This window comes from Lagopus muta, chromosome 10 (assembly GCF_023343835.1).
Source record: "Lagopus muta isolate bLagMut1 chromosome 10, bLagMut1 primary, whole genome shotgun sequence".
Classification (NCBI taxonomy): domain Eukaryota; kingdom Metazoa; phylum Chordata; class Aves; order Galliformes; family Phasianidae; genus Lagopus; species Lagopus muta.
This window is the reverse complement of record NC_064442.1, coordinates 12482147-12506999: the sequence shown is the minus strand read 5'-3', so window position 1 is coordinate 12506999 and position 24853 is coordinate 12482147. Positions and strand designations below refer to the sequence as shown.

Here is a 24853-nt window from a genome sequence, read left to right as displayed (position 1 = left end):
GCTTGATATGCTGTTTTAGAATTCTTTTGTAGGCTCCTCTTCTGTTTGCTGTAGGCTCTACTTGGCTGCTTCCTAATGCAGCCCAGCTCAGTTACTGTTTCAGTTACAGATACAAGCAGATTATTTTTTCAGCCATAGAAACAGTAAAGTATGACAGCTTAAAAATTGTGGCACATCACTTTTGGATTAAACTGGTCTTGCTGCCAGCTGAGCCGTGATGTACTGTGTAAGAAGTGGAAATAACCTTGGATTTTAGATGCCACAGGCTAGCTGAAAGACTTCATTTTTTTAAAACAAGTTCTTCTTTATGAAGATAATTCTTTTTGAATCTTCTTGCACTACACAAAAGTAAGATGAGTTGGTGTTCAGTGTTGGGCTTTTCTTAAAATGTGTGGCATTAGTAAAAAATAAATAAGAATCCACTGATTCAAAAATGTGCTTTTTTTTTCTTGAAAACATTTTAATTCTTTTTTTTTTTCTGTGGGAGTTAAAATTTCCCCTTTTTTCCATTTCCCATTTTTCTTCTCCCCAGTCAAGCGTTAATGAGGAATTCAGGTTAAAAAAGAAAAAAAAAGCAGTGAGGATAAACAGACCTCACAGACTCCTCATTCAGCTCAGCAGGGCACCAGACCTCAGCTATTCTTCACTTCACAGTGAAGACGATCAGTTCTGGGTGACCACTTTCAAAAGGCATAGCGTTTTTGAAGGTGCTCAGCAGGATGATAAATTGCTGTGTCTGTCATCTCGCCTCTTGCGGAAATGCAGCAGGGGTCTCTGCTGCAGGAACTTGTAGAGAAAAAGGTACAGACTGTGTGACCCTGGGCTGGTTGGATGCCACCTGTCGACATGGAATCTCTTCAGGGATCTGCTAAATAGTACTGGAGCTGAAGTTTCTTCTGCGAACGGATGGGAAAGTAGATTATTGCATGGGTTGCTCCAAAAGTAATGCCTTCTACTTATTTCCCTGGAAATTATAACAGCTACAAAGAGCACAATAACACTATTTGATAGAGAAAATTCTCAACCACAAAATACTGTTTTACAACGCAGTCAGCGCCATTAGCTGTGCATTTTTGCCAGCGATGAACAAGAGCCTGCATGCTGCAATCATGAAAATCTGCACCAGCGGAGGTGACCCACTGTTCCACAGCTTTTATGACGGTGTTGATGCTAGGAAGTTGTTGTTGTTGTTGCCCACACAGTCCACTTTTCATTGGCCTGAACAGATGGTAGTCAAAAGGTACCAAACCTGGACTGCACAGTGGGTGCGGTAGGGAAGCCTAGCCAAGACTGGCGACGTGCTCCACAGTCTTCAAACTGATACGGGACCTGGTGTTACTGTGTTACAGGAGGAAAGTTATCCCTTTCTCTGGCCTGACTCTGTAAGTTTGAGCTTTCAGCTTAGTCGTCATCCTGATGAAATGATAAGAGCTGATGTCTTGACCAGGTTCCAAGAAATCAAGAAGAATCACCCCTTTCCTGTCCTGAAAGACAGTGCACGTCACTTTACCTGCTGATGGCTGTGTCTTGAACTTTTTCTTCAATGGCCAGCTCATGTGTTGCCATTTTCCAGACTGCTGTTTTGACTCCAGCTTGTAGTGGTGACACCGCATCTTGTCACTGGTAATGATGCAATCCAGAAAACTGTCACCTTGAGCCTCATATTTGTCCTGACAAACTTGCATACTCCTGCATAGCATCTGTGGGACCCATCTGGCACAAACTTTGCAATATTCCAACCACGTCACCCTTGTTTCTAATGCATTAAATCTGACATTCGTCTTCACAGGTAGTTCTCTGGTGGTAATCTGCTGATTTGTGCGGATGAGCTGATGTAGATGCTCTTCATTTCTCAGTGTAACAATTGTGCGTAGCAATCCGGAACTTGGTTTGTCTTTCACATCGCTGTCCCCACTGCTGAAACACAGCACCCACTGCCTCACTGTGCTCATGTCTGCTGTTTGGTCTCCATAAATGTTCAGCAGGTGTTGACGAATGTCAGGGGGTGCCATTTTTTCTACATGGAGAAATTCAATGCCACCCCTTTGCTTCATCCACACTTCCATGCCAGATACAGTTTTGTCAGATGGCCCCTCTGCTGCCCTCAGTTATGTGGTAAATACATGCATTCCTACCACAGGTTAAGTAGGAAGCCTAAAGAGGTATATAATTCTGGTTTTCTTCTATGTGATTGTGATTTTGTTGACCTGGAGTAAATGACTTTATCTACTGTTAGACTGACATTATAATCTGAAAAGAAAGTAAAAAGCAAATGACAATTTTACTCTAGTTTTTTTTTTTAAATGACATATTTCTATTTATATTGTTTTCTTGTAACATGGAAGTTTATTTGAAAAATGGGAATAGGCTTTTCTTGCTTATTCTCCTGTTAACATTAAAAACATCAAAGGAGTAAATCCAGTTTTAAGATCCCCTTTTATCCCCTTTTTTATTACCACTTGTACTTAGATTTCGATAAAATAGTATTTTAAAATAAATCTAAATGTAAAATGTATCCAGTGATATTAAAACTGATGTTAGTAACTACATCACAAAAAGACAAAAAGCATGAAAACATTTTACAAAATGCGTTACTCTGAAGTCACTGCTATGTGTATAGGATTAGAGATTTGTTGATTGCAATGCTGATGCGGAGACTGCAGAGGGAGCTAACGGTCTGATGTAAGCAGAAGTCCTATTTGTGGTGAAAAAATACCAGGGAGCTGCATTCCTGTTTATTTCACGAGAGAGGCCATGTCAGATCTCAGGTGAAAAGAGAAAAAGGAGAGCGTATTTTGAAAAGGGATACTGTTATGGATACCGGGACAGTTATATAGCATCTGTCCAGACCTCCTTAGAATATTAATGGAAAGAAGTACTTTCAGTAGCTGTAACAAAGGGAGGGGAAAATTATATGTGTATCACTGCTATTTTAAAGTTTAGCTGAACCCAGAAGAGCTCATTTGCACTACTGCTTTGGAAATCATCCGTTGTACAGGTGAGATTTGTTAACAAATGTCCAGGGGGTAGGCTGCACAGAAGCTGGCTCTGGTAGCACAGCTGTTGTGGTGCTTTGAACTTGTAGCTATGAAAAGCTGAAGATCCACTTCTTAACTCTGCAGTATTTTATTTATTTTTACAATCCTTTGTAGTGTTTTATTTTTATTTGTACTGTTTATTTATTTGGATCAAGGCCGGTGTATCATTAACAAAGCAGAGAGGAGCAGAAACTGTAATGTGAGAACCCACAGACATGGCCAGAGCAGCAGCAAACTGTAATATGAGGACCCAAAGACATGGCTAGAGAAAGGCAAGCAGGGAGACCATTCAAGGCAGGAACAGTGACCTTGTGTGTATGACAGAGTCAGCTTTCAGGAAAACACGTGGAAGTGGTCATTTTAAGTGAAAGGCATTATTGACAGTGACTTGTTTCATGGTATTATATATCCTCTAGGAAGCCTGAACCAAAAGTTTTCCCACTTCGTTGCTGGAACCAGTCTTTCTGTGTTTGTCTTTGTTGCTCTGCTTCATTCCAGCCTGTTTATGCAGAAATTAATGTTGGTTTCTGTGGACCTCATGCTATTTGTTTCAACAGATCTCTGAAAATCACTGAAAACATTTTCAGTATGTTACATAATACTATTTTTAAAAAATTTAGTGCTGTAGCTGTGAAGGTGTGGGTTTGTTTAAACTAGAAATGTGATATTTATCTTCCTCCTACTGATATCTATTAGGAAATTCTGTTTCAGGTTATTGGGAGCAAGACTGGTATATGTGACTGATCTCCCAGTACAGTCTAGACAAAAAATTGATGAAAATTCACAGGGCTGGGTGAGAAAAGGCGTTCATCCACACGTCCACCCTGTTTATCAGTCCACAGGTTGTAGCAGTCAAATTTTGAAATGAATGTGCAGAACATTCAAGTTATCTCACTACCTGAAAATCCCTGTTTTATACTTAAATCTAATGATTCATTTTCTGTTTGTGCAGATCCTAGAAGAAAGTATCATGTAAGGCTGCTGGCATATAACAATATGGAAGAGGGTTATCAAGCAGACCAAACAGTCAGCACTCCAGGATGTGTCTGTAAGTGTTGTAGGTGCATGAAGTATTTATTAAAATCTGAGCTGTTTCAGGATCCTAGCAGCTTGTAATTTTAACCCATAAGTAACAATTCAGTGTAAAATAGACAGACAGAAAGATCCTGTCTATGATAAGTACTGTCCTAGTCAGAAACATTCTCCTGTTTCTACAAGCTTCAGCTGAGAAAACAAGATGAACTACCAGATGCATTTTCCTTCCCTGTTGCGTTGTCTGTGTCATCTAACCAGTGCTATATCACATATCAGTTCAGTAGCTTGAACAGATTCCTGGGTCTGAATAAGAGGTAATAATACTGAGTAGGAACAGATTTGAATCTAAACCTGTGGGTTCGGTCCTGTCTCTTAACCTTACCAGTATCTGTTTATGGTTCATTAAATAATTTATGCTTCTTTTTCCTTTTAAAAAGCTGTCCGTGATCGCATGGTGCCACCACCGCCACCCCCTCACCATCTCTATGCTAAAGCTAACACTTCATCTTCTATCTACCTTCACTGGGGAAAACCTGCCTTTACATCTGCACAGGTCATTAATTACACAATCCGCTGCAACCCAGTAGGACTGCAGAATGCATCTCTGGTTCTGTACCTTCAAACGTAAGTGCAGTGCTGTTGCATCTTGAGTTCTCATTTCTGGATCCAGTTTCCAGTCTTTCTGCCCTCTTTTAATTTCCTTTGAGAAAGATACAAGTTGCTACAAAGAACTGTGTGATTTTCCAGGTGGCTGAGAGTTCTGTTTCTTTGGTTATATAGATGTGACTGTAGAACACCTTCGTTTTCTGATGGACCTGTCATCCATCACTGGACAAGCTCTTGAATTTTTAACAGCTTTATTTAGCTAAGTTGAATTTTTTGTTAAGCTCTTCTTCAACCAAAGTGATTATTTATTTTATGGGTAGCATCTCTGTTCAAAAATGGGCCTGCGTGCAGTGTCTGATATTAAGACTGGAAACAAGAACTCTTGAGTTTTGATGGGCTGAGCATACCATGCTCCTAAATACGTGGCATCAGGAGAAAGCTGAGCAGGACTTACAGCTTGGTTTTCAGAGAAGCAGTGCACGTATCACAGAGCAGTAGGACACAGAAGAAATTCTGCCTGAGCTCAGTGTTCAACTCTGTGCCCAGGTAGTATGGGAGTAGAAGACTTTGGTCTGCTGTGACTGTTGCAGTGGTGGTCATGGTGCTGTTGAGAGAATGTATGCGTAGCTTCCTCAATACTTCAATTTGCTCAAGCCTTTTAAAGAAGATAAATGTTGTGTTAAGAGATAGCTTCCATTCTAATATGGATGGTTTTCTCTTCAAAGAATACATTCTCTGCTGTTAAATCCTGAGTTAACAAGTAGATACGGTATATTCACGTGTAAAACTCTTGCTATGTAACGTGGAGCATAGCATCAATTACTGCTGTTGTGATAGGATGAAAATCACAACAACTTTAAGTACTGGTGACTGACCTTGCGCCCCCGAAGATGAAAATACTAAATCAGATTTAATAAAGTGAGACCTATTTTATAATATCATCTTGAGATTCAATCTCAATGTAGGTATTATCATGCTGAATTAACCCTAGTATGTGTGAAACAATTGTTTTTCCCAGAATCAAAATAAAGCAGACTGTCTATAGTGCATTGTGATCAAATAGTAAGTTGCAATATTATAATTAATGCAATAAATATTAAAATCAATATGAATGACTACAATATGAGTAAGGGAGATTCATGTTCCGTAGAGGTCTCTTTAACATCGGGGTGATAGAGGCCATAAATGTAAAGGGGAATTGCATGCATTAGGCTGTGCTTTACTGTGATCTGAGACATAGAACCAAGAACAGATAATAGAACCAAGAACACGTGGCTTTTCAACTGTGGCTGTAGTTTGTGTTACTGCAGTTTAAAGCAGTGTTGTATGAACAGATATGGAAAGAGCTGGAGTTAGGATACCTGCTGGCAAGTCTGGGCCATGATGCTCTTGCCCTGACTTGTGAATCGGTGAATCCAAACAACCTATATAAAAACTTAAAACAATCAATGGCAAACATAATGTCTTCTAGAGAACTCCAGGGTTGGTACAATTATCTTTTCAGCTAGACAGTGTGGATGGACCTCATGTCTGAACTTAACTGGTCTGTCCTGTATGAAGCTGACAGTGGGAATCTACTCAAAGTGGCTAAGAGATATCCTTTGAGATCTGGATCTGCAAGTCATTTCATGCTGCTGTATTTCTTTTATTTTATCTGTATACAGGTCGGAGACTCACATGTTAGTTCAAGGCCTTGAACCAAAGACCATGTATGAATTTGCAGTTCGGTTGCACGTGGACCAGCTCTCTAGTCCCTGGAGTCCAGTAGTCTATCATACTACCCTTCCAGAAGGTGAGGGCACTAAGAGAGGACACGAGGTTCTGAAAAGTTCAGTACACCAAATCACCTGAAAAACTGCTCATTAATTTGAAGCTATATGTGGGAGAGAGAGAGACTGGATTCTAATATACAGATAATGCTGTTCTCAGTGAAAAATAAAAGGATGCTCTCTGGAAAGTCAGTTTTTTCAAACTACGAAATTATTTTTCACAATCTGTCTTAAATCAGCAACCAGTTTTAAATAAAATGTGGTATGTGTACACCATTAGCAACACTGGGATAACTTCAATAAAAAATTTAAAATATGTATTGAAGAGCTATGGTCCATTTATAGGTATTGTGAAAACATATTTTAAAATCCATCAGTTTTAGGAGCTGTAATACAATTCCATGTGCATCATTGTTTCTAGTTCTCTGGCTGTTAGTTTTGCTTACCTTCCAGTTTGAGGAGTGAAAATTGAACACTTCAGCTGCACATTTTCAGTATAACTGAGTTTCACATTCTGAGCGTTTGGAATGTTCCTGTTTGCAGGGGATTTTTTGCATTGTCAGTTACTGTTTTATTTTGGAGTAAAGCAAAAAAAATGTGGAACTTGTTTTAAAAAATCTAAGCTCTTGGCCAGGTCAGAGTTAACAGGAGACTTTCTGTTGAGGAGCAGTGAATATGTATTTGTTTCTGTGTTATCTGGGATACAGCAATAGCCATTGGGTCTGCACGGCAGTTTAACTGCATGTAAATTAAGTTAGTCTAATAGTACTGTGTTACTGTTCTCACAGCACCATCTGGCCCTCCAGTAGGAGTGAAGGTGACTTTGATAGAAGATGATACAGCTTTGGTTTCCTGGAAGCCACCTGATGGTCCTGAAACAGTTGTTACACGATACACTATCTTATATGCATCCAGGAAGTCTTGGATTGCTGGGGAATGGCAAGTGTTGCACAGAGAAGGTAAATTAAAATCAGAAGTGTATGACCTGGACTGACAGTGATGCTACTTGTAGAATGCTTCTTAACTTTCAAACCCCATGGACTACAGTTAGAATATAAATGTTCAGATAAAAGTTATAATTAGTTTAGAATTATTCCAAGAGTTGTGATAAAAACATGCTAAGAACCAGTTAATACCTCAGAAGGTGAGGAGAGTGGGGTTGTCTGTGTTGCTTTGGAGCTTAGTGTGTGCACGTGTCATAAATCATCACAGTTCTTTGATAAGTGATCATGATGGTTCTGCTTTGTGAAAGTATTCTTTCAAATCTAAAGTCTCTAAGATGCCTTGCCTTTCAGAAGTACATTTTAAAGTGTGGCTATGTGGGTTTATATGTTTCTTCTGATCACTGCCAATCCACTAAACTGAGTTTGCTTAATGAACTTTACCCTACTCCTAGTAAATAGCTGTGCAAATTGAATTTAACTCTCTGGCTCTCTTGAAATGCTGAAATCCAGCTAGCTGATTTATCAGTATTTCAGATATGGCAATAGTAATATGAACTGTTCATATGTAATGAATAATTATATGAATTATGTAATATGAATATGTTCATATGTAATATGATCTGTAGTCATATGCTTGTGATCACATATAGATTTACGTTTTATAGGTACTTTCCAGAATAATACTTTGATTTGAAGAGCTCCATCAAGAACAGGTTTCTGTTGTAGCCAGGAAAAAAGGCATTTGCTCTTAGATTGGTATTCAAAATTGGCAGAAGCAGTTAGAATAGATAATGTTTGAATAATGTTTTAAACCAAGGAAGGGAGCTTTAAGGAGTACAGTCGTATGCTGAGTAGTGTAAGAAAGAGGGTTGCCTAGGAATAGTTATATTTTGTTGTTCTGTTGTTTCATGGCTGAAAGCTTACTTGTCACCAGAGAGTGATGCTTTAAATTTTCTGTATAAGAAAATGTACAAAACTTAATGACTTCTGAAGCGGAATCATGAAGGACAATTATTTTTTCCATCATTGAGACTGAACTGTTTTAGTTGAAAACTGCTGGTTGTCCCATGCGCTGCTTCTGGAAAGAGGATGGAGAACCAACAGCCGTTTTGTAAAGTTGCAGTCCCACTTTGTCATTGCTGGGGCAGAATAGTGCTTTTCAGCTTGACCTGCAATAGAAATTGTGTGAAATTTCTATGAAAAACAGCAGTGAAATGACTATTAAGCCTGAGAAAAAATAAGAGAGTTTTTGAAATATTCACAAACTGTAAGAGGAAGATTGATCGTGTGGGTTTTATGTTACTAAAAGTTACAAAGAAGGGGTGATACAAAGCTATTGTGTTTTACCATAGATACTTTAAATGAGGGGGATATCAGTAACAATCAACATTTGCATGTGTTCCTGTACTGAGCATGCTGGAGGGTATGAACAAATGGAGAGCTACAGATCTCAGTGCATTACTGTGTTCATCAGTGTTCATTGCTAATTGTGTAGTTGGACAGATACATTTGGATTTGAGGCATGGCATGGAATTCAGGCATCTTGATGTGTTAGGACAGTCTGCATTATTTCTTAGTTCAAGTACAGATGAGAGCTGTGAAAGATGATGATTATGTAAAGGGGAAACTGAGCAAATACTCCTTTGACAGTCCTTTCACAGGTAATTTCAGTTAGAGGCAGGGTGTGGCTCTTTCAGATGCACTTGTTTTATCAAGATCAGCTAATCCTATACAATAAACAGCATTGTTTTGTCTTGACACTAAACTTCTGGAGAAAATTTGTGAAATGTGAGCCCCGTTCATTTCCCATACCATAAAAGATACCCAAAACAAAGCAACCAATGAAACCAGAGCAGAAAGAAAAAGAAACCCACAAACCAATGCTATCAGCTACAAACGTCCTAGCATAGGCTTCAGTTGATGCCCGAAAAATTCCACCAATCCACCAGCTTAACAAAACAAAACAAAACCATCACCAACAAAAACCCTCCAGTTTGATCAAGCTTGTATTAGACACGGCAGAATTAAGATACAACTGCAGCGTGTTGCTGCTCTGTGATGTGAGTTATCCTCCAGCCACTTCCCCCTCTCTTGCTTAGTTCTTTTCAAGTGGATCAGAAGTTACAGCCTTTACACACTTGCTGTGCAGTAAATCAGTACAAAGTGCTTACTTGCTTTAGCAATGCAGCAGGTTTGAAAGGAGATGGTGGGAAAGAGCCTTTAATATTGAAACACGACCTTTCACCCTTGCTGGTGCTAGATATTACAGCTCCTTTGGTTACAGATACCTCACGTTTTACTTCAAATGCTTTCAGCTAGTGGGTGTTTCTTTTATGGAAGAGTTGAAGTAGCTTTTGAAGTAGATTCTCCTTTGCCAGATGTATAGTCTTTTCTGTTAACAAAACAACTTTGTATTCATATGCTCCTGTGATGCTATAAATTCTGACTTCTGAAGCTGATTTGAAAAGTTGAAATTTAGATTTAAGTCCAAAAAAGTGAATGGAATATATGAAAGAGAACAGGGGATAGATTTGGTCTTGTAACTGCCATAACTGCCACTGTTTAGGGAAGGAAAAACAAAATTTTGTATGTCTTATGACAATGCAAGTGAATCCTGTTCACGTTCTTAATCTATTTCTTCTGCCTGTAGTGATCTTAGAAAATGAATCCTCAACACGTGAGAAAGACATTTACTGTAATGTTTTAGTAGCACAGCTTAGATGCATAGTAATCAAGGAAACCTACATGTGTCTAAATAGGGTTTAATTTCATTTTAAAGGCATGGTGCAATGTACTTTTCCAAGTCTGTCCTGTTCATTTTACCAAATAGTCCCGAAATTTGTTAAACTGAACATGAATTATGTTGATATGATGACTTTTATTGATATTTACAGTACAGTGCCATTCCATCTAGGAGATCTAGGAGGCATATAAATTAGTGTATGAGGGATGTCTACTCTTCTGCTTTCTGTGGCTGAAAGTCTGGCTAACAACTGGGGCATCTCCTTAGAGGTACAGTGGTGAAAAAATCTCAGTTTGTTCCTATTGTTTAACTGGAACTGTATATTAATATTTTCACAGGAGCAATGACTATGGCTTTGCTGGAAAATCTTGTAGCAGGAAATGTCTACTTGGTTAAAATAGCAGCCTCCAATGAAGTGGGAGAAGGACCCTTCTCAAATGTGGTGGAACTTGCTGTCCTGCCAAAGGAGACATCAGAGTCTAATCAGAGACCTAAACGCTTGGATTCAGCAGATTCCACGGGTCAGTAGCAATGTTCTGATTAATTCCATCACAAGTATCAGGAAAAATGATCCCTGTTCATTTTCACTTGCAACTACTTTCTGGATAAACCATTCTGTTTTTTGTGAAGTGGCCCTAACAGTGTAGCATTTTCTTTCTAAATGAAACAGTTTTGGAATTTCTGTCTCAGTGCAACTCAGAACTGGTTTAATTCCATAGAAGTTGGACATTTGCTTGTCAAATGGGCATATGTAGCTATTTTGGATTTTACAAACTTGGATGAGGCATTTCCTCTAAGTCCTTTGTTTGGTTTGGGATGCCAATAGCACTGAGTCAGTTAGAACCAGACAGCCCAGCAGAGATTAGATCGTGTCTCAAATCAATCTGTTGAAATTTGCTGGCTCCTAGAATTGCAGCAACCTAAATCAACCAGTCAGTCAGTGATATACTGGCATATGGTTTCACCAAAGAATTCAGCCCCACCTGCAGCTCTTTAAGGAACAAAATGTGCTACCTGAAGGAAATCACGGCAAGTTCTGTGGTGTCTCCATATAACAATAGAAGAATAATTGGCCTTGTCTGTCACAGAATGGGATTTGTCACAGTGACTTCTCAGAGATTTTAAATATGTTTGTGAGTCCAGAGCTAGTAATTATTCAGGTATATGAAACTTCTAAACTTTCCTTCCCGTTACACACTGAATTGTGATTCACACAGCGATTTTTCTTGCTCAGGTTTTCTCCCTTTCTGAAATTCAGTTATATTTCAGGCCTGAATAACTACAATCATGCACTCAGGTTTAGGATAATAGACATATGGTGTCAAAGTGTAAAACCTTTCTAGGTGACAGTGGCTGGAATTCTCCAAGCTTTTTCTGTTTGTGATCCAGTAGGAAGGGGTTGGAGCCAGGCTTCTTTGCTCTGTGCTGTAGATCACTGCAGAGACTGTAGTATGGGGCTGTCTGTTCTTCCCCCCCCTCCCCCCATCATTGCTACGTACACTGCTTTATTTGGGTTATAAGCTTTTTCTTCAGAAGAGTCAAAATGTATGACAGAGAATGTCTGGAAATCTCTTTTTTCTGTGTTATTGTGAATGTAATTCTGTTCATTCATTTCCTGACAGGGAGCAGGAGGTAACTCTTCCTACTTTCTGAGCCTTTTAATGTTCTTTTTTTACTATAGCTTATTCTGACTATTACCATCTGGACCAAAAATCGATGACTGGCATTGTTGTTGGGGTTTGCATAGCCCTGACCTGCATCCTTATCTGCATCCTGATCTTAATTTATCGCAGTAAAGCCAGGTACGTTTTTGTTCTTGAAGTGTGAGATCTTTTTCAACACCCTGTTTGTATATGAGCACAAGTCACTTAAGACATGCATTCTTCTCCAACAGTACTAAGTTCTTTGAAGAGCTTGGTCTTTTCACATCTTCCCAGCAAAAGTGGAAGCAAAGCCTCTCCTTATGTTGGCTCTTCCTATTCTGCTTGAGGCCTTTCTACAATGAAAAGATAGAAGAACCCACAGAGGGAGTCAGTAATGCTTTGAGAACTAAATACAAGGCATCTTCCCAAATAAAAGAGCCTTTTGAGTCAGATAAACATGCTGCTTTACATCATCTGTTCCTCATGCTTAACCCTGCAGTCTGTCCAGATCTGGTTTGCAGGGCTTTGACCCGTTAGTGCTGCTGAACTTTGCCATGAAGCAGATCCATAAGGCAGTTTCACCGCACTGGTGCAGGCCACCATCCGTTTTCCTTGTCGTCAGCTGCTGTGAGACCTAACCTGGTCCTAGTGACTTTTCATAACTGTAGGATCAGAACAAATATAAATTACTAAAAATATGTAATTTAAAAACTGTCTGAAAGTATATTTTAGTAACAGGTTTTTAGCACACGCTCAGAAGAAAATATGTTTTCAGAGACAGTCTCTGGGTAGCATGGTGGAAAGATCTTAGTATCAATAGTGGTTACTTCACCCAAGTAACATTAGTAATCATGAGAATTCCTTTCTGCTTGTAGCCTGTGCATGATTAACTGGAAGCAGATGTTATTTTTGTCACAAGCAATAACATTTAAATTTCATGAGAATTGGGAGTATCGCGTAACAAAATGTAGATGCTAAGAATATACCAATGTTGCTTGATTAATAATAGCCTTGAATTTTATCCTTGATTCTATGTATTTTCTTCCTATGGGTCAATTTTATTCCTACTTAACATTGTGTAGGAAAACATCTGCTCCTAAACCTGTGCAGCAAAGCACTGATCGGCTGTCACATACCAACATCTCATTAGCCAGTGCTAATGAGGTGGAGAAGAGCATTGAAGGAATGGCAGAGAACACAGAATCCTTGCTGCCAATGATAGTGGGAAACAGCTTCGTTGATGCTAAGGTACTTGAGCTTTATTTTCTACCAAAACAGAAATCTTTCCTTGTAATTTATTGTTACAACATTTGCATCTCTGTCAAAATTAAAATATATACACTACAAATCCACAGCAGCTTTTTTCTGATGGGACAGGCACAGGTGTGGCTGGCAATCCAGGATCAAATTTTCAAGACTCATTTTGAAGTTCAGCTAGAGCTTTAAAACATTTGTCTTAAATTGTACTCTGCAGAATGCCAATTGTGGCTCTGGCACACTGTCAGAGGATAAAAGGTCCATCAGCTTAGGGGTGGTGGGATGGCTAGTCTGGAGCTTCTATTCTAAGACCAGGAGATAGGTGAGTGTCCTTTTTGGCTTCCAGTTAAAGTCAGTGCCGATGTACAATCTAGTCAAGTGCGACACAAAAGAGGTATTAAATATCTTCCTGTATTTTTACTGGTAGGGCAGTTACATATGCCAAATTATAGATTAGTCTAGATGGCAGGAAGTGTCGGTGGATGTGTAGAATCTCCTAGATTTCTTTCACATACAGATGTACTGATTTAAGGCATATCCCATACATACTGCAAACTTGATTTGAGCTGTTCTGTGAAGAATTAGGCAAGAGCTGGAAAACAATGGAAATTGAGCTCAGTGCAGACACGGACACTCGAGACTAGAATAGGAACAGTGACTGGAATTGTTTGCTCTATGTTTGTGGTATCATACCTGTGAGTTCAGGCTGTGAATCTGCCAGATTCAGTTGGACTGGCCTTCACTCATCTCAGGCAGTAGATGAATACTAGACCACAGAAAACTGAGCATTAAGAAAGACTTTCTTTGTCTTTATTTTCAATATGGAGCCAATAGGTAGGAATAGAGACATATGTTCAAATCTCTTAGAAATTAATTCTGTTAAAATAAACGTCTATCTCTCTTCCTCTCTCTTTTCTTTGTAGGGAGGATCCGATCTTATTATTAACAGCTATGGGCCTGTCACAAAGGCCAACTGCAAGAAGAGGTGGCTTTTCTTCCAGGATACTAAGAAGATGAAGACAGAGGAGGTAACTGGTCTAATGTGCAGAGATACAGTCTTTACTACCCTCTGTTTGCAAAGGAATTTAAGGAGTTTTCTGTGTGTCTGCATTACTGGTCTAATCTTTGATAGAATAGTTCTACTTCTGTTCAGGTTGATTGTGTTCTACCTTGTAGCAAAGTCATGTGGACTTTTCATTTTCTGTCCCAAGTTGTCAAATATTTTAACTCTTTGTAGTCAACTGATGACTTTCTCGCCTGTTCTCTTTTGTGAGCAGACAGATTTCTGTATACTGTCTGTGCAAAGCATTTACAGTACACCTGCAGAGACTTTGTATAAATGCAAATTAAGCATAAACATCTAAAAATCCCCTGCTATCCTGACAGCTAAAACCTTATGTTTGCTGAACCAATGAGAAACCAGTGATTTATCCAAAGTACTGAAGAAATGTAGAATCTGAGCTATAGCTACCTTGATTCTAAATTTAGGTGCCCTGAATGGACGTGCTAATTGAATTAGAAAAATGTCAGTTCAAAACTGAAATGTTAAACCAAATCCTGAACATGATAGATGTTCCATAGATGTGAATTTGCACTATCTTATTTTTACAGAGTACTAAATCGTATTGTGTTTTTGTATGTTTAAGGAATAATAAAGCTAGAGCAGCTGTACATTTCTGATGTTTCTGTGAGCAAAATTCTTGCTGTGACCCAAGGGGGAAATGCTTAAGTAATATGCATGAAGGGATGGGGAACAGCTTGACCAAGTATATTTTAAAATAAAACTATTGAGATCTTTCCAATGAAACCGTCCTTGATAAGCCATGCTTAGCAAGAAAAGATTGTATCATTTAGTATGGAAGAGAAAAGAGTGAGCAAGGTTTGAAACTGATTCTTCTTAATCTCCTGTAGCAAAGCCCGGATTGTTGTTCCATTCAAGTGCTGTTGGAAGCACTCTGGTTGAATTGGAGCTAGAAATTGCAGTAAAAATTGAAATTATTTTGTAGCTTTTCAGGGGCTGAATGACCTTTTCCTCTCTGCTTTTTATATAGCCTCAGAGAAGATTTGCCCAGGCAGTGTGTCTTTATCAGCCAGGTACTACTGTGCTGATAAGTGAGGATGACTCCCCCAGCTCTCCTGGCCAGCATTCAAACTTCCAGGTGCCATTCAGTATTGCTGCTGATACAGAGCATTCAGCCAACAGCGAAGGAAGTCATGAGACTGGTGACTCTGGAAGATTTTCACATGAGTCCAATGATGAGATACACCTCTCCTCTGTGACAAGTGCCACTCCTTGTGCTACCAGTCCTTTTGTAAGCAGTGACTTGGGTAAGAACGTGATGAATTCTACCGTAAGTAACAGCAAAGAATCACCCCTGCTGTTTGCTGCTGACCAGCCTGCTACCTCACCTCTTCAGATCCACTCTGCAGTGCAAAACTCACACCCTTAGGACCACATCAGACATTCTTGCAGTGTATGTCTGTTCGAAGGACAATGAACAGGGAGCCAAAGTTATATTGTGGAAAGCCTGACTAACTCAACAGGTGATCCTGTATTTCTGTTGAATGGGTTTTGTTGTTTTTTGTTTAACTCATTCCTTTTGAATGTTCGATGGTCAACAAATGTGAAAGGACAGAGAAGATTTCTGACTAGAGTTGAAATTATGTCACTGGAGCAAAGGGAAGTCTTTTGGCTCTTTTGCTGACTATCTACCTCAGTTTGCCGAGAGGTGAACTCTGAAATACAACTGCTTCACCTCGTTTGTGTTCTATTTGATCCCAGCTGTGGAACTGATGATACTTCCTAGTAGTGTTTTATTTTAGGTTTCTTTTTTTTCCAGTTGCGTATAGAATGCGTGCGTTTGTGTGCGTGTATGCTCAGTAACCAGGGAGTTGTATAGGTAGATGAACAAGATTGTTTAGCTGAAGCTCTGCCTTTAAAAAGAAGGATATCTCAGAATAGAAGATGTAATGTTCTAATGTGGCTGATCTAAACAATGTTCAAAAACTGCAGAAATTGGAGTTGGTACTTCCGTTTGAACAGCCACGTGAAATCTTTTGTACCTCTTGATTTCCATTAGCTCCAGGAAGCCTACGACAGTGCCTTTCCCCAGAAACTTGTGCCAACGACTGCTGACAGGATGTACCCTTAGGGCTCTAGGGCACATTGAGTTCCCCACTCAAATGTGGACAAATGCTATCAATTTATTGACAATTAACGCTAAAAAGCATGGCAAAATGAAGAAGTATTCAGTATTTCCAAGCAGTTTGACTCTGCCTAAGAGACATGGAACAGATGATAATGCTGAGTACTCTGGTATTGCAGTACTTCTTAGCAGTGGTGCCTTGCATTATATATAATGAAATGACTGATTTGCCTTATGCCTTTTTAGTATTTATGAAGTTGCTTTGGATTTTGGAAAGATGCCTTAAATGCTTCTTAGATGTTATAAGTAAACTGCATCATGAGCTCATAGTTCATTTTTTACTCAGCTTTGAATGCTGAGAAGCCCTGCTAGCATCATCGTATGCCTCAGAGCTGTTTTTGGGATGCAACCCTGATCCTTGCCTTTGCTTAGTATGCTGTTAGCCAGGAATTTTAGCTCAGGGAGTGACATAAGCCTATCTAAAACTCTACCATGAGAAATAAAAAGCCAGAGCTTTAGTTGAAGAGTCTGTTGAAGGACACAAGTAGTGCTACTGCCTTGAACCCATACAATTCCTGTTTGATACTACCTCTTTTAAAAGTTATTCTAGTGTGTTGTGGTGTTTGTTTGTTTGTTTGTTTGTTTGTTTTTCCTGTACTCAGGGAACAGTTTGTTACTTTGAGCTGCCTCATGAAAATGTGGAGCAAACTGACAGGGTATCGTGTTTTATTTCTTAATGGGGGTGGGAGGAGGAGAGAGAGAGGGAGGAGGTTGGATTCATCCAATGTTATAAACTTGCCTATATAACTATCCAGTCCTCTTCTCTGCTTTCCTCGTTTTACTTTAAAAAAAAAAAAAAAAAAAAAAAGTTTAAAATGTAATATTGTGAGAAAGCAACCATGGGAGCTTCTGGCTCCATTTAAGTCTGGTGGAACTCCTCTGGTAGGCCGGGCTGACTTTGGTATTGTTCTGTATGTATCAAAAGGTGGTCAGAAAGTCATCAGTAAGCCCTGCTGTTCTGTACTTCTTTTCACAAATCATCCTGTAGTTACTGTAGTTCTTAAACTTGTAACTGTTTGCTAGTTCAGAATCAGAAAGTACCTGTTCACCTTTTCATAACCATTTGACTTAAAGGCTTTTAAATAATCTTGTACCAAAGAATTTTCCGTAGAAGAAAAGGAAGCTGCATATTTTCCTATAATAATTGAACTAGTTAAAAGCTATAGGTTTGAAGAGCTGAATACATTTTATTGTATAAGTAGTTACTAACAAGAAAAAAACCAACAGTAGGGCTTCCACTAATTGTAGTAGTTGATTGCATAGACGAGTTGTATGTTTTTACAGTTTTAACTACCTTGTTGTTACAAGAGCCTTTAAAGAAAATTATAATAATACCAGCAGATACTTCCAAAGACTTCCAAGTGTAATTTTTTTCTTCAGCATGTAGTTGATCAACAATACAGTATTAAAAATATATATATTTTCGAACAGATTTTTTCTACTTGCTGAAGAAAAAGAAAACCTTTTCACCAAAGATTTATTTTTTATCTCATCAGGCAGAATGTTTAGTGTAGAGCAGAGTACTGTTTCTAGTTAGGTAAAGTGTGAATTAACTGAAACTAGATTAAGAATGTGTAATTGTAGCATGAAGTTTCACACTTCATCTTTCAGAGTAGCCTCTTTTGTTAGTTTCATTCAGAAAGAGCTGATATGCAGATGGTAACTATTTGCTTCTCCAAAGATTTGTTTGCTGTAAGTACTGATAATTTGTTGTAATTTTATGACCTTCATTACAGGCAGATACTTTAAATTCTAAACTTTTTCGTCCAAAAACTTGTTCTGTAGTTTAATCCATGGGGAATTTGAGAGAAATAGGCTTCATATAAAATTTGTCAGTCTAATATAAAAGTCAGTAGCCAAAGAGATTAAAATATCTGATTTACTAGAGTGCAGAGCATCCAGAATTCTAATAAACATTTGTGTTTTTTGGTGTTTTTTTTTGTTTTTTTTTTTTTTTAAATTAAGGTACTTTTTATCAGCAAATAAAGAAAACCAAAGATATTTAAGGTTACCTCAGCATATAGGCAAGCTTAGTTAGACATTAATTATTCTTCTACTTTATTTTTATGTTAACCAAATATAAGAAAATTCTCCAGAACTCAGTCTGCATTCACATACTTCCCTTTACTGTGTCACATTTACTAAGAATTTGCAAATTGACTACAGAGCAAAAAAAGTCTTCTCAAAATTTCTCAAAAGACGTTCTATCATTAATTACTGCATTTTGCAAGAGAATAGTTGTCTCAGTGTGAAGCAGAGAGAACTCTAGAACAATTGCATAGAAATCTATACTTCCTCTACTGAACTGAGGAAGTAGCAGAATTCTCTGTGATTTTAACTGTGCAAAATCAGTCTCAGCATTTAAATGCTCTGTATCCTTGAAGCCAAACTATGTAATATTAGACATCAACTTGCCAAAAAGTTTATACTCGTTACAGTCTAAGGAAATGAGTTTTTCATAGAGTTATTAATTCCATTTACGTACGAGGAACTGGCAGAACAAAGCAGACAAAACAAGTTACAGATTTTCCAGAAATTTTTCTTGCTTATGTGTGTAGAAACTGAGTTCTGGAGAAAACACTATCATTTTTTAATTTTGAATTAATTATGTTCTGAAAGATGAACATAAATGTGGAATTTAGTGTTACACTGTGTGAATTGATTCTGTTGAAGTGTATTGAGAAGTAAAGAGCCATGGCTGGTGTAATGAGTGTATATGCAACCTTTGTACTTTTCAAACAAATGAAAAATGTTACGGTTGATGTGGCTTGAAAAGCGTCAAAAACATGGAGAGAAAATCTGAGAGTGGTTTACCATGCTGTGTTTTCAAGTGAGGACAGTGATTGCCCTTCTACTGTTACAGCAGTGCCTGCTCTGCAGGACCCGCATTCAAACCTAAATGCTCCAGCTGCCCACAGTCACACTTGTGTACTTTCTTCGTGCTATACCAAGAACTTTCTATCTAGGAAAACTGGGAATGTGTATGTTGTGCAGATTTTTGGCCTGTAAGTAGCATTTTTTTCTTAAAGCTCTGCTTTTGTAAGAGAAATTTGAAAAATCTACATATCATTTTAATAATTTCTTATATTGGCTGTGCACTTTCAGTGTAATTGGATTGTAGCAGAAAGGAGTTGTGAGAAATTTCTGTAATTTTCATTATATTTAATACTTCCTTCCCTCTTTAGTTTCATTCCCTTGCCATGGAGCTTATCCACATGAGAGTCCTCACCCTCTGTCTGTTTAAGTCAGTGGGAGAATTAAATTTGATTTCAGTTTGTATGATTAACAAAAACAGCTGCTTTTTTTTTTTTTTTTTTTTTTAGATATTCACAATACTATTGTTAATATTTTTAAAGGAAGGAATTCTTACCAAAAATTGGCTTTTTTTTTTTTATAGGACAGCAAGTTACCGTATACCAGTGGCCCACTGTAGCTCTCCATACATGCAGTGTTAGCCTTTAGTGAAGAGTGAGTACTTTGAGTCAATTTAACTCTTACATTGCAAGCTAGGCCAACTTGAAAGACTTTGCATTTGCTGCAACCTGAGTATACACAAGAACAGTTACCACGGATCACCGATCTGAGTAACATGTTACTGTGAGCAGAAATCAAAGCTACGAGACCAGAGCTCTCACTCATTTTGTTACTGAATGAAGTTTAGGCAGGGAAAAGTCCATCTCCTAACGTGGGGAGCATTGCTTGGTTCTGTAGGGTATTCCATGTTTAGCACCAAATGAAAAGAGAGCTGTACAAGTGTAATTTTGGCTGTATTCTGACAAACCAATTTACTGAGTGTTAAAACTGAAAGCTGAACTGCACCTAATGATTGTTAAAAGACGTAGTTCTTAGCTTGAACAATTGCTGCACACTTCTTGGTTGCTGACAATGCAGCCTTGCTAATATCAGATAATTTTTAAAGCAGAGGAATTTGTCTGCAGGAAACATTGATCACCTTTCACTAAAAACTAGTTAAAACTCTACTATTTTTGTAACTGTATCTTTTGGAACCTGTGTTTACAAAAAAATATTTTCTTTCAAAGAGAGTCCAGAATGAAGTTGCTTGCTGTTAATGAGAAGCCCATCTGGAAGATACACAAATTCAATTTGGCTCAAATTCTGCTCAGTTCTCCACACTGCAGAGTAGGGTTATTTCTTTGGGATTTCTCTAGTGTTACACCAAGGCTGGTCCTGAATTGTTCAAAAAGGGTATAAACACGTGGCTAAAATTCTGCTGTGGTGGAACGCTCCAAGCTGAGTTCCTGGAGATTTTTAGCTTTCCAAGGTTACATATACCTACATTGCATCTGTCTGGTTTGTTTTCATAAAGACTGACTGTATGTGAAAAACGTATACAAAATATTGCTTTTTGGTTGTTTGGCTTCTTTGTTGTTGTTGTGTTTTTGTGTTTGGTTTTTGTTTTTGGTTGTGTTTTCTTTTTTTCATCCAAGTTGTAATGAATTGCCAGTGTAGGAGCCAGGTATGTATCTCACATTGTGGTGTTCTGGATCCTTTCACTCCGTGTGCCATTTTCTTCTAAGGGCAGCAATAGCTAACTGGCTAATGGAGGATGGAGCTGAATTGTATTAATTTTATATTTGTCTCAGGGGATCAGCTCCATGAATTCCATTGCATGAGGGAAGCTAATGTTTGCCCTGATTCGAATGTAACTTTTTAATGTCTTTAAAAAATATATTTTGTTTAATAATGTGGATTTTTCTTTTTCTAGCATTCTAGTACATGTTACCTAGTGTGTTGTTTCTTTTTTCCTCTTCAGGGTTGTTTATATATTACCCCAAGGTCATGCCAAAAATTAATAGAAGTTTAAATGCCAAATGTTTATGAAACTGCTGTCTAAATACTGATTGATTGCACAGTTGAAATAAAAGTTTTCCTTAGTAAAATGGTACTTGAAAAATATTTTATTTTCATCATCTTTGACTAGTGGCTGAAACCAGGAAAATATAATACAGTTCCTCATTTTAGGCTGAGGAGCTGCAGGGATTTAGCAGTCGAAAAATGAGGTGGAAAGTAAACCGGACATTGCTTATCATCGGAACGGATAGAAGTTTCCCAAGTGTGTGGTTATATCCCATTTATGTATCTGAAATCATTTCCTACCTAAAAACTCAGTCTTGACTCCACTACTGTCAAACAGCCGTGCATGGTCTTTGTTGCAGTTTACTTGCAGTGGAGGTGGAAGTTGTAGTTCTAAGCACAGTTGTTCTCACAAAAGCTTGGAAAGCTGCTGACAAAGCCACACCACTAAGTTTTTCCTACCATTTCTGCACCTGCTGACTGATGAACCTGGTATTTCAACACATAACAAGACCATGAAAATGCTGCTGTGGTTGGTTGAAAGCCAAATTACTATTTTTACAAATGGCAATTTGCTAGACAAAAGTAAGTCGAGTTAAATGAGCAGGGAAATTGAATCAAACGAGACTGAAAGGTTTCTGTTGCTAGCTGGTTGACTACTGTCACTACAAAGCAACGTGTCCAGGTGGTTCGGTGAATTAGGTACAGAGTTGCAATTAGAGCAGTGGTACCCATGCAGATCTGCTACTGGAAATGAAACCACAGTAATTACTATGTTATGCATGCATCTCGTAGACAGAAGACATGCTGTGTGTGCTCCCTAGACACGAGACACATGCAGCCCTAGGACTGAAGGCAAGGCATGCTGTGTGCGTTCCTAAGAAATGGCAGCTACAGAATTGAGGGCCTCAAGATTCTGTTCTTTTTAATGCTGTAGCTTTTCCTTTATCTTGCAAATACTGTACCGCCCCACTGTCACTGCAAATGGGATTTGTATCAACCTGAGGATGTCAGCAGAGAATGCTGTGAGAGACGGTGGCAGCACCCAAGAAAACACATCGCTGGGAAACTGATGCCTCTTAGAAGTGTCAGCAAGCAGATGGTTACTGCAGAGTGGCAAGTCACCAGTGATGACTGTTTCCCAGTGGGACAGGTGCTAACAGCTGCCTGCAGTCAGAAGCTGAGACTTTCCACTAGCAGCACCTCGTGCTGATGAGTTGGGCACCCTGGATTCTATAGTCTGTGATGACTTTCTTTCTTCTTTTGAACTCTCAGATGAGAAAGAAGAACTGAAAAGCCTCATACTGCTTCTTTAGGAATCACAGTGTTCTTACCTGCAGTTTGCTGATGGAACAGTTACGCCTAGTTGGGTAGCTCATAGGACATTTATTCGTGGGAGCATTAGAGTAGCAGCTGTAGTGTCTATTTATAAAACAAACTCAAATTCAAAATTCATTATTCCTTATTTTGAAGATAGGAATGACGACAAATTATTCTTCAGAGATAACTGAGAAAATTAGGTCCATGCTGAAAAGATAACAAAGTAGTATGAGTATTTGTTGAAATGAATAGATGTTAATTACAAATGGAAATACATTACATTTAAAAATACAAGAAAAAATTCTAACAATTTGAAAGCAGTCAGTTTTGAACTGCCCAGTGGTGTGAAAGCTCTATCAATACCATCCATCAGAGATGTCATTCTTTCTTTCAGTGAGAATGGGAACCACCTGCAGTTCCTTATTAATGTACTGCTTTTAAGCACATTTTACAGCCCAGAATCTTCATTTTCATGAGCAGTAAATAAATAACAAAGCCCCATTTTTCGAGGTGTTTGCAAAAGAAAGGTTCAAAGCAAAACATTGTTCTGTGACCTAATGCCACATCACCTGTGTGCTGTCTGCCACCAACCGAACATCTGAGCTTCAGGTAGGTGAACTCAGTGGGACACTTACATTGAATGGCCCCATTAACTGAAATTCCAACACTGCTGTTTCTTTGTTTAGCTTTACACAGACGTCAGTCTACTGTCTTTGCTCATCTGTTTTTTTGGATAAGAGGACCGATATTTTGGAATACAAAAGCTAACTTTCTGTCGTGCTCTGCAGGTTGCTCAGCCCTCACCAAGTGGGAAAGCAGAACAGGGAGGGAAAGGATGCTCCCTGCAGCTGTGGCAGTACATCAGGTATGTGTGAGACACCCCTTGCACTGCAACAGGTGAGCAACAGTTCTTTATGGATGAACTCCTCTCCCTGTCCTACTCATTTCAACCAGCAGGTAAAAGTGACATCTCTTTTAAGAAGCAGGCTCTGTGGCTGTACTATGGGTGTATTTTTCCTTCATCTACAATTATCAACTGGGGATTGGTGCCAGACAGTACTGTGTCCTCTGTCAGTAAGAGGGAAGCTGTAGGTGATAATGCTCTAGATGTCTGTGTTGCAGTTGGACTTAAACCTGCCTCTCTACACATGCCAGTGTGCTACAGCCTCAGTTAAACAGAGCACAGATTTGGCCACAAAAGCTACCATGCAAAAAAGCTTCCTATTTACACAGGCATGCTCAACTGAGACATACAGAAAATGCCAAAACTGAGGATTTAGCAGTTCTTACTAAAGTTAGGGTTATTTCTAGCTGGCAGTAGAGGGCTGGGGGCACTCAGGAAAGTTTGGGTGCCAATTGCTACCTCGCAGATTTCTGCCCTTGTCCTGGCAACAGGACATTTGCTCCTGGAAGAGCCTGAATCAAGCTGCCACAGAGTACTACAGTGAGATGTAGCACAAATCCCTATCTAGCCAACAAGAACAAGTTGAGATGGTTTTCTGGCAGTGCTGCAAGGTTGTGCAAGTCCCTCAATTTCTGAGGAGAGAGAACTTGAGCGTCACTTGATCCAAGCCCCAAGTGGGTGCAAGGGATGTTAGATAATATGATCATCTCAATTCTGAAGGATGGAATTTTGGTGGGCTCCTATTATTCTGCCCAGTATGAAATCAGTGCCCAAAACACTGGATTCCCCTTTAGCTGGAAGTAAAGTTATAATAGAGTGGGAACTATGCAGGGGTCATGTTAATAGAAGAGCTTTGAATTTTCTTTTATCTGCATAGCAATATACTGGGAGAAAAGGATTTTCATGAATTAAGCAGCAAATTTATGGCTGGGCTACAAAGTGGTAGCACCACATGAAAGCAGGAAAAGTGTTGCTCATGCTGTAGCTCGCTTACAGCCATTAACAAATTGGATTTTGATTTGCTGGTCTAGGAAAATAACTCCTCTGGTTTGCTGAAAGCTATTCCCAAGGGATGAGTGGCAGAGCTTAAGATATGCTGGCTCCTCACTTTTTGCAGTTTATAGTCATATTGGCTTAAAGTAATCCCACTGGACTGCTTCCTCACAGCCTTCCTACATTAGGTTACACAATTTAAGTTTCAAGTAAGATAGTTCACAGAACAGACTGTAAAATAAATACATAATTATTTTCTATTAGAGAATATATCATGAATTTTGGCAACCATCATTCTTTGAAATAGATTCTGAGTATTTATAAGTCAGTAACAGCTTGGTCTCTACCAGATAAAACACAAAACCTATGAAGTCAGGGCAGAAGGAATGACTTGACATCAACTTTCCTTCCAACTTCAAGGGGAAAGTCAACTCTAAGCTTGTCTTCAAAGTATCTCAAAATTATTTTTGTAACAGAAAGCAAGACAACCTCTGGCTTGTAAGAGGAATGCATTCTAATACTGGCTTATACAGATCTTTACAGAAAGATGACCACGTTAAGGAGGAAAGCAGCCTGATTT

The 24853-nt window shown here is 38.7% G+C and overlaps 1 protein-coding gene across 2 annotated transcripts in view; it reads left to right on the top strand.

Moving 5' to 3' along the window:
* The window catches only part of PRTG (protogenin), an 86328-nt gene extending 65225 nt beyond the window's left edge, over positions 1-21103 (top strand). For both annotated transcript variants that reach the window (XM_048956588.1, XM_048956589.1), the window contains exons 12-20: positions 3991-4086; positions 4511-4697; positions 6344-6471; positions 7237-7407; positions 10474-10656; positions 11817-11937; positions 12861-13026; positions 13959-14063; positions 15087-21103. In XM_048956588.1, the coding sequence (XP_048812545.1) occupies positions 3991-4086; positions 4511-4697; positions 6344-6471; positions 7237-7407; positions 10474-10656; positions 11817-11937; positions 12861-13026; positions 13959-14063; positions 15087-15485 (1556 nt within the window). In that variant the 3' untranslated portion in view covers positions 15486-21103. The remainder of the gene's footprint in view (positions 1-3990; positions 4087-4510; positions 4698-6343; positions 6472-7236; positions 7408-10473; positions 10657-11816; positions 11938-12860; positions 13027-13958; positions 14064-15086) is intronic.
* The last annotated feature ends 3750 nt before the right edge of the window (positions 21104-24853 follow it).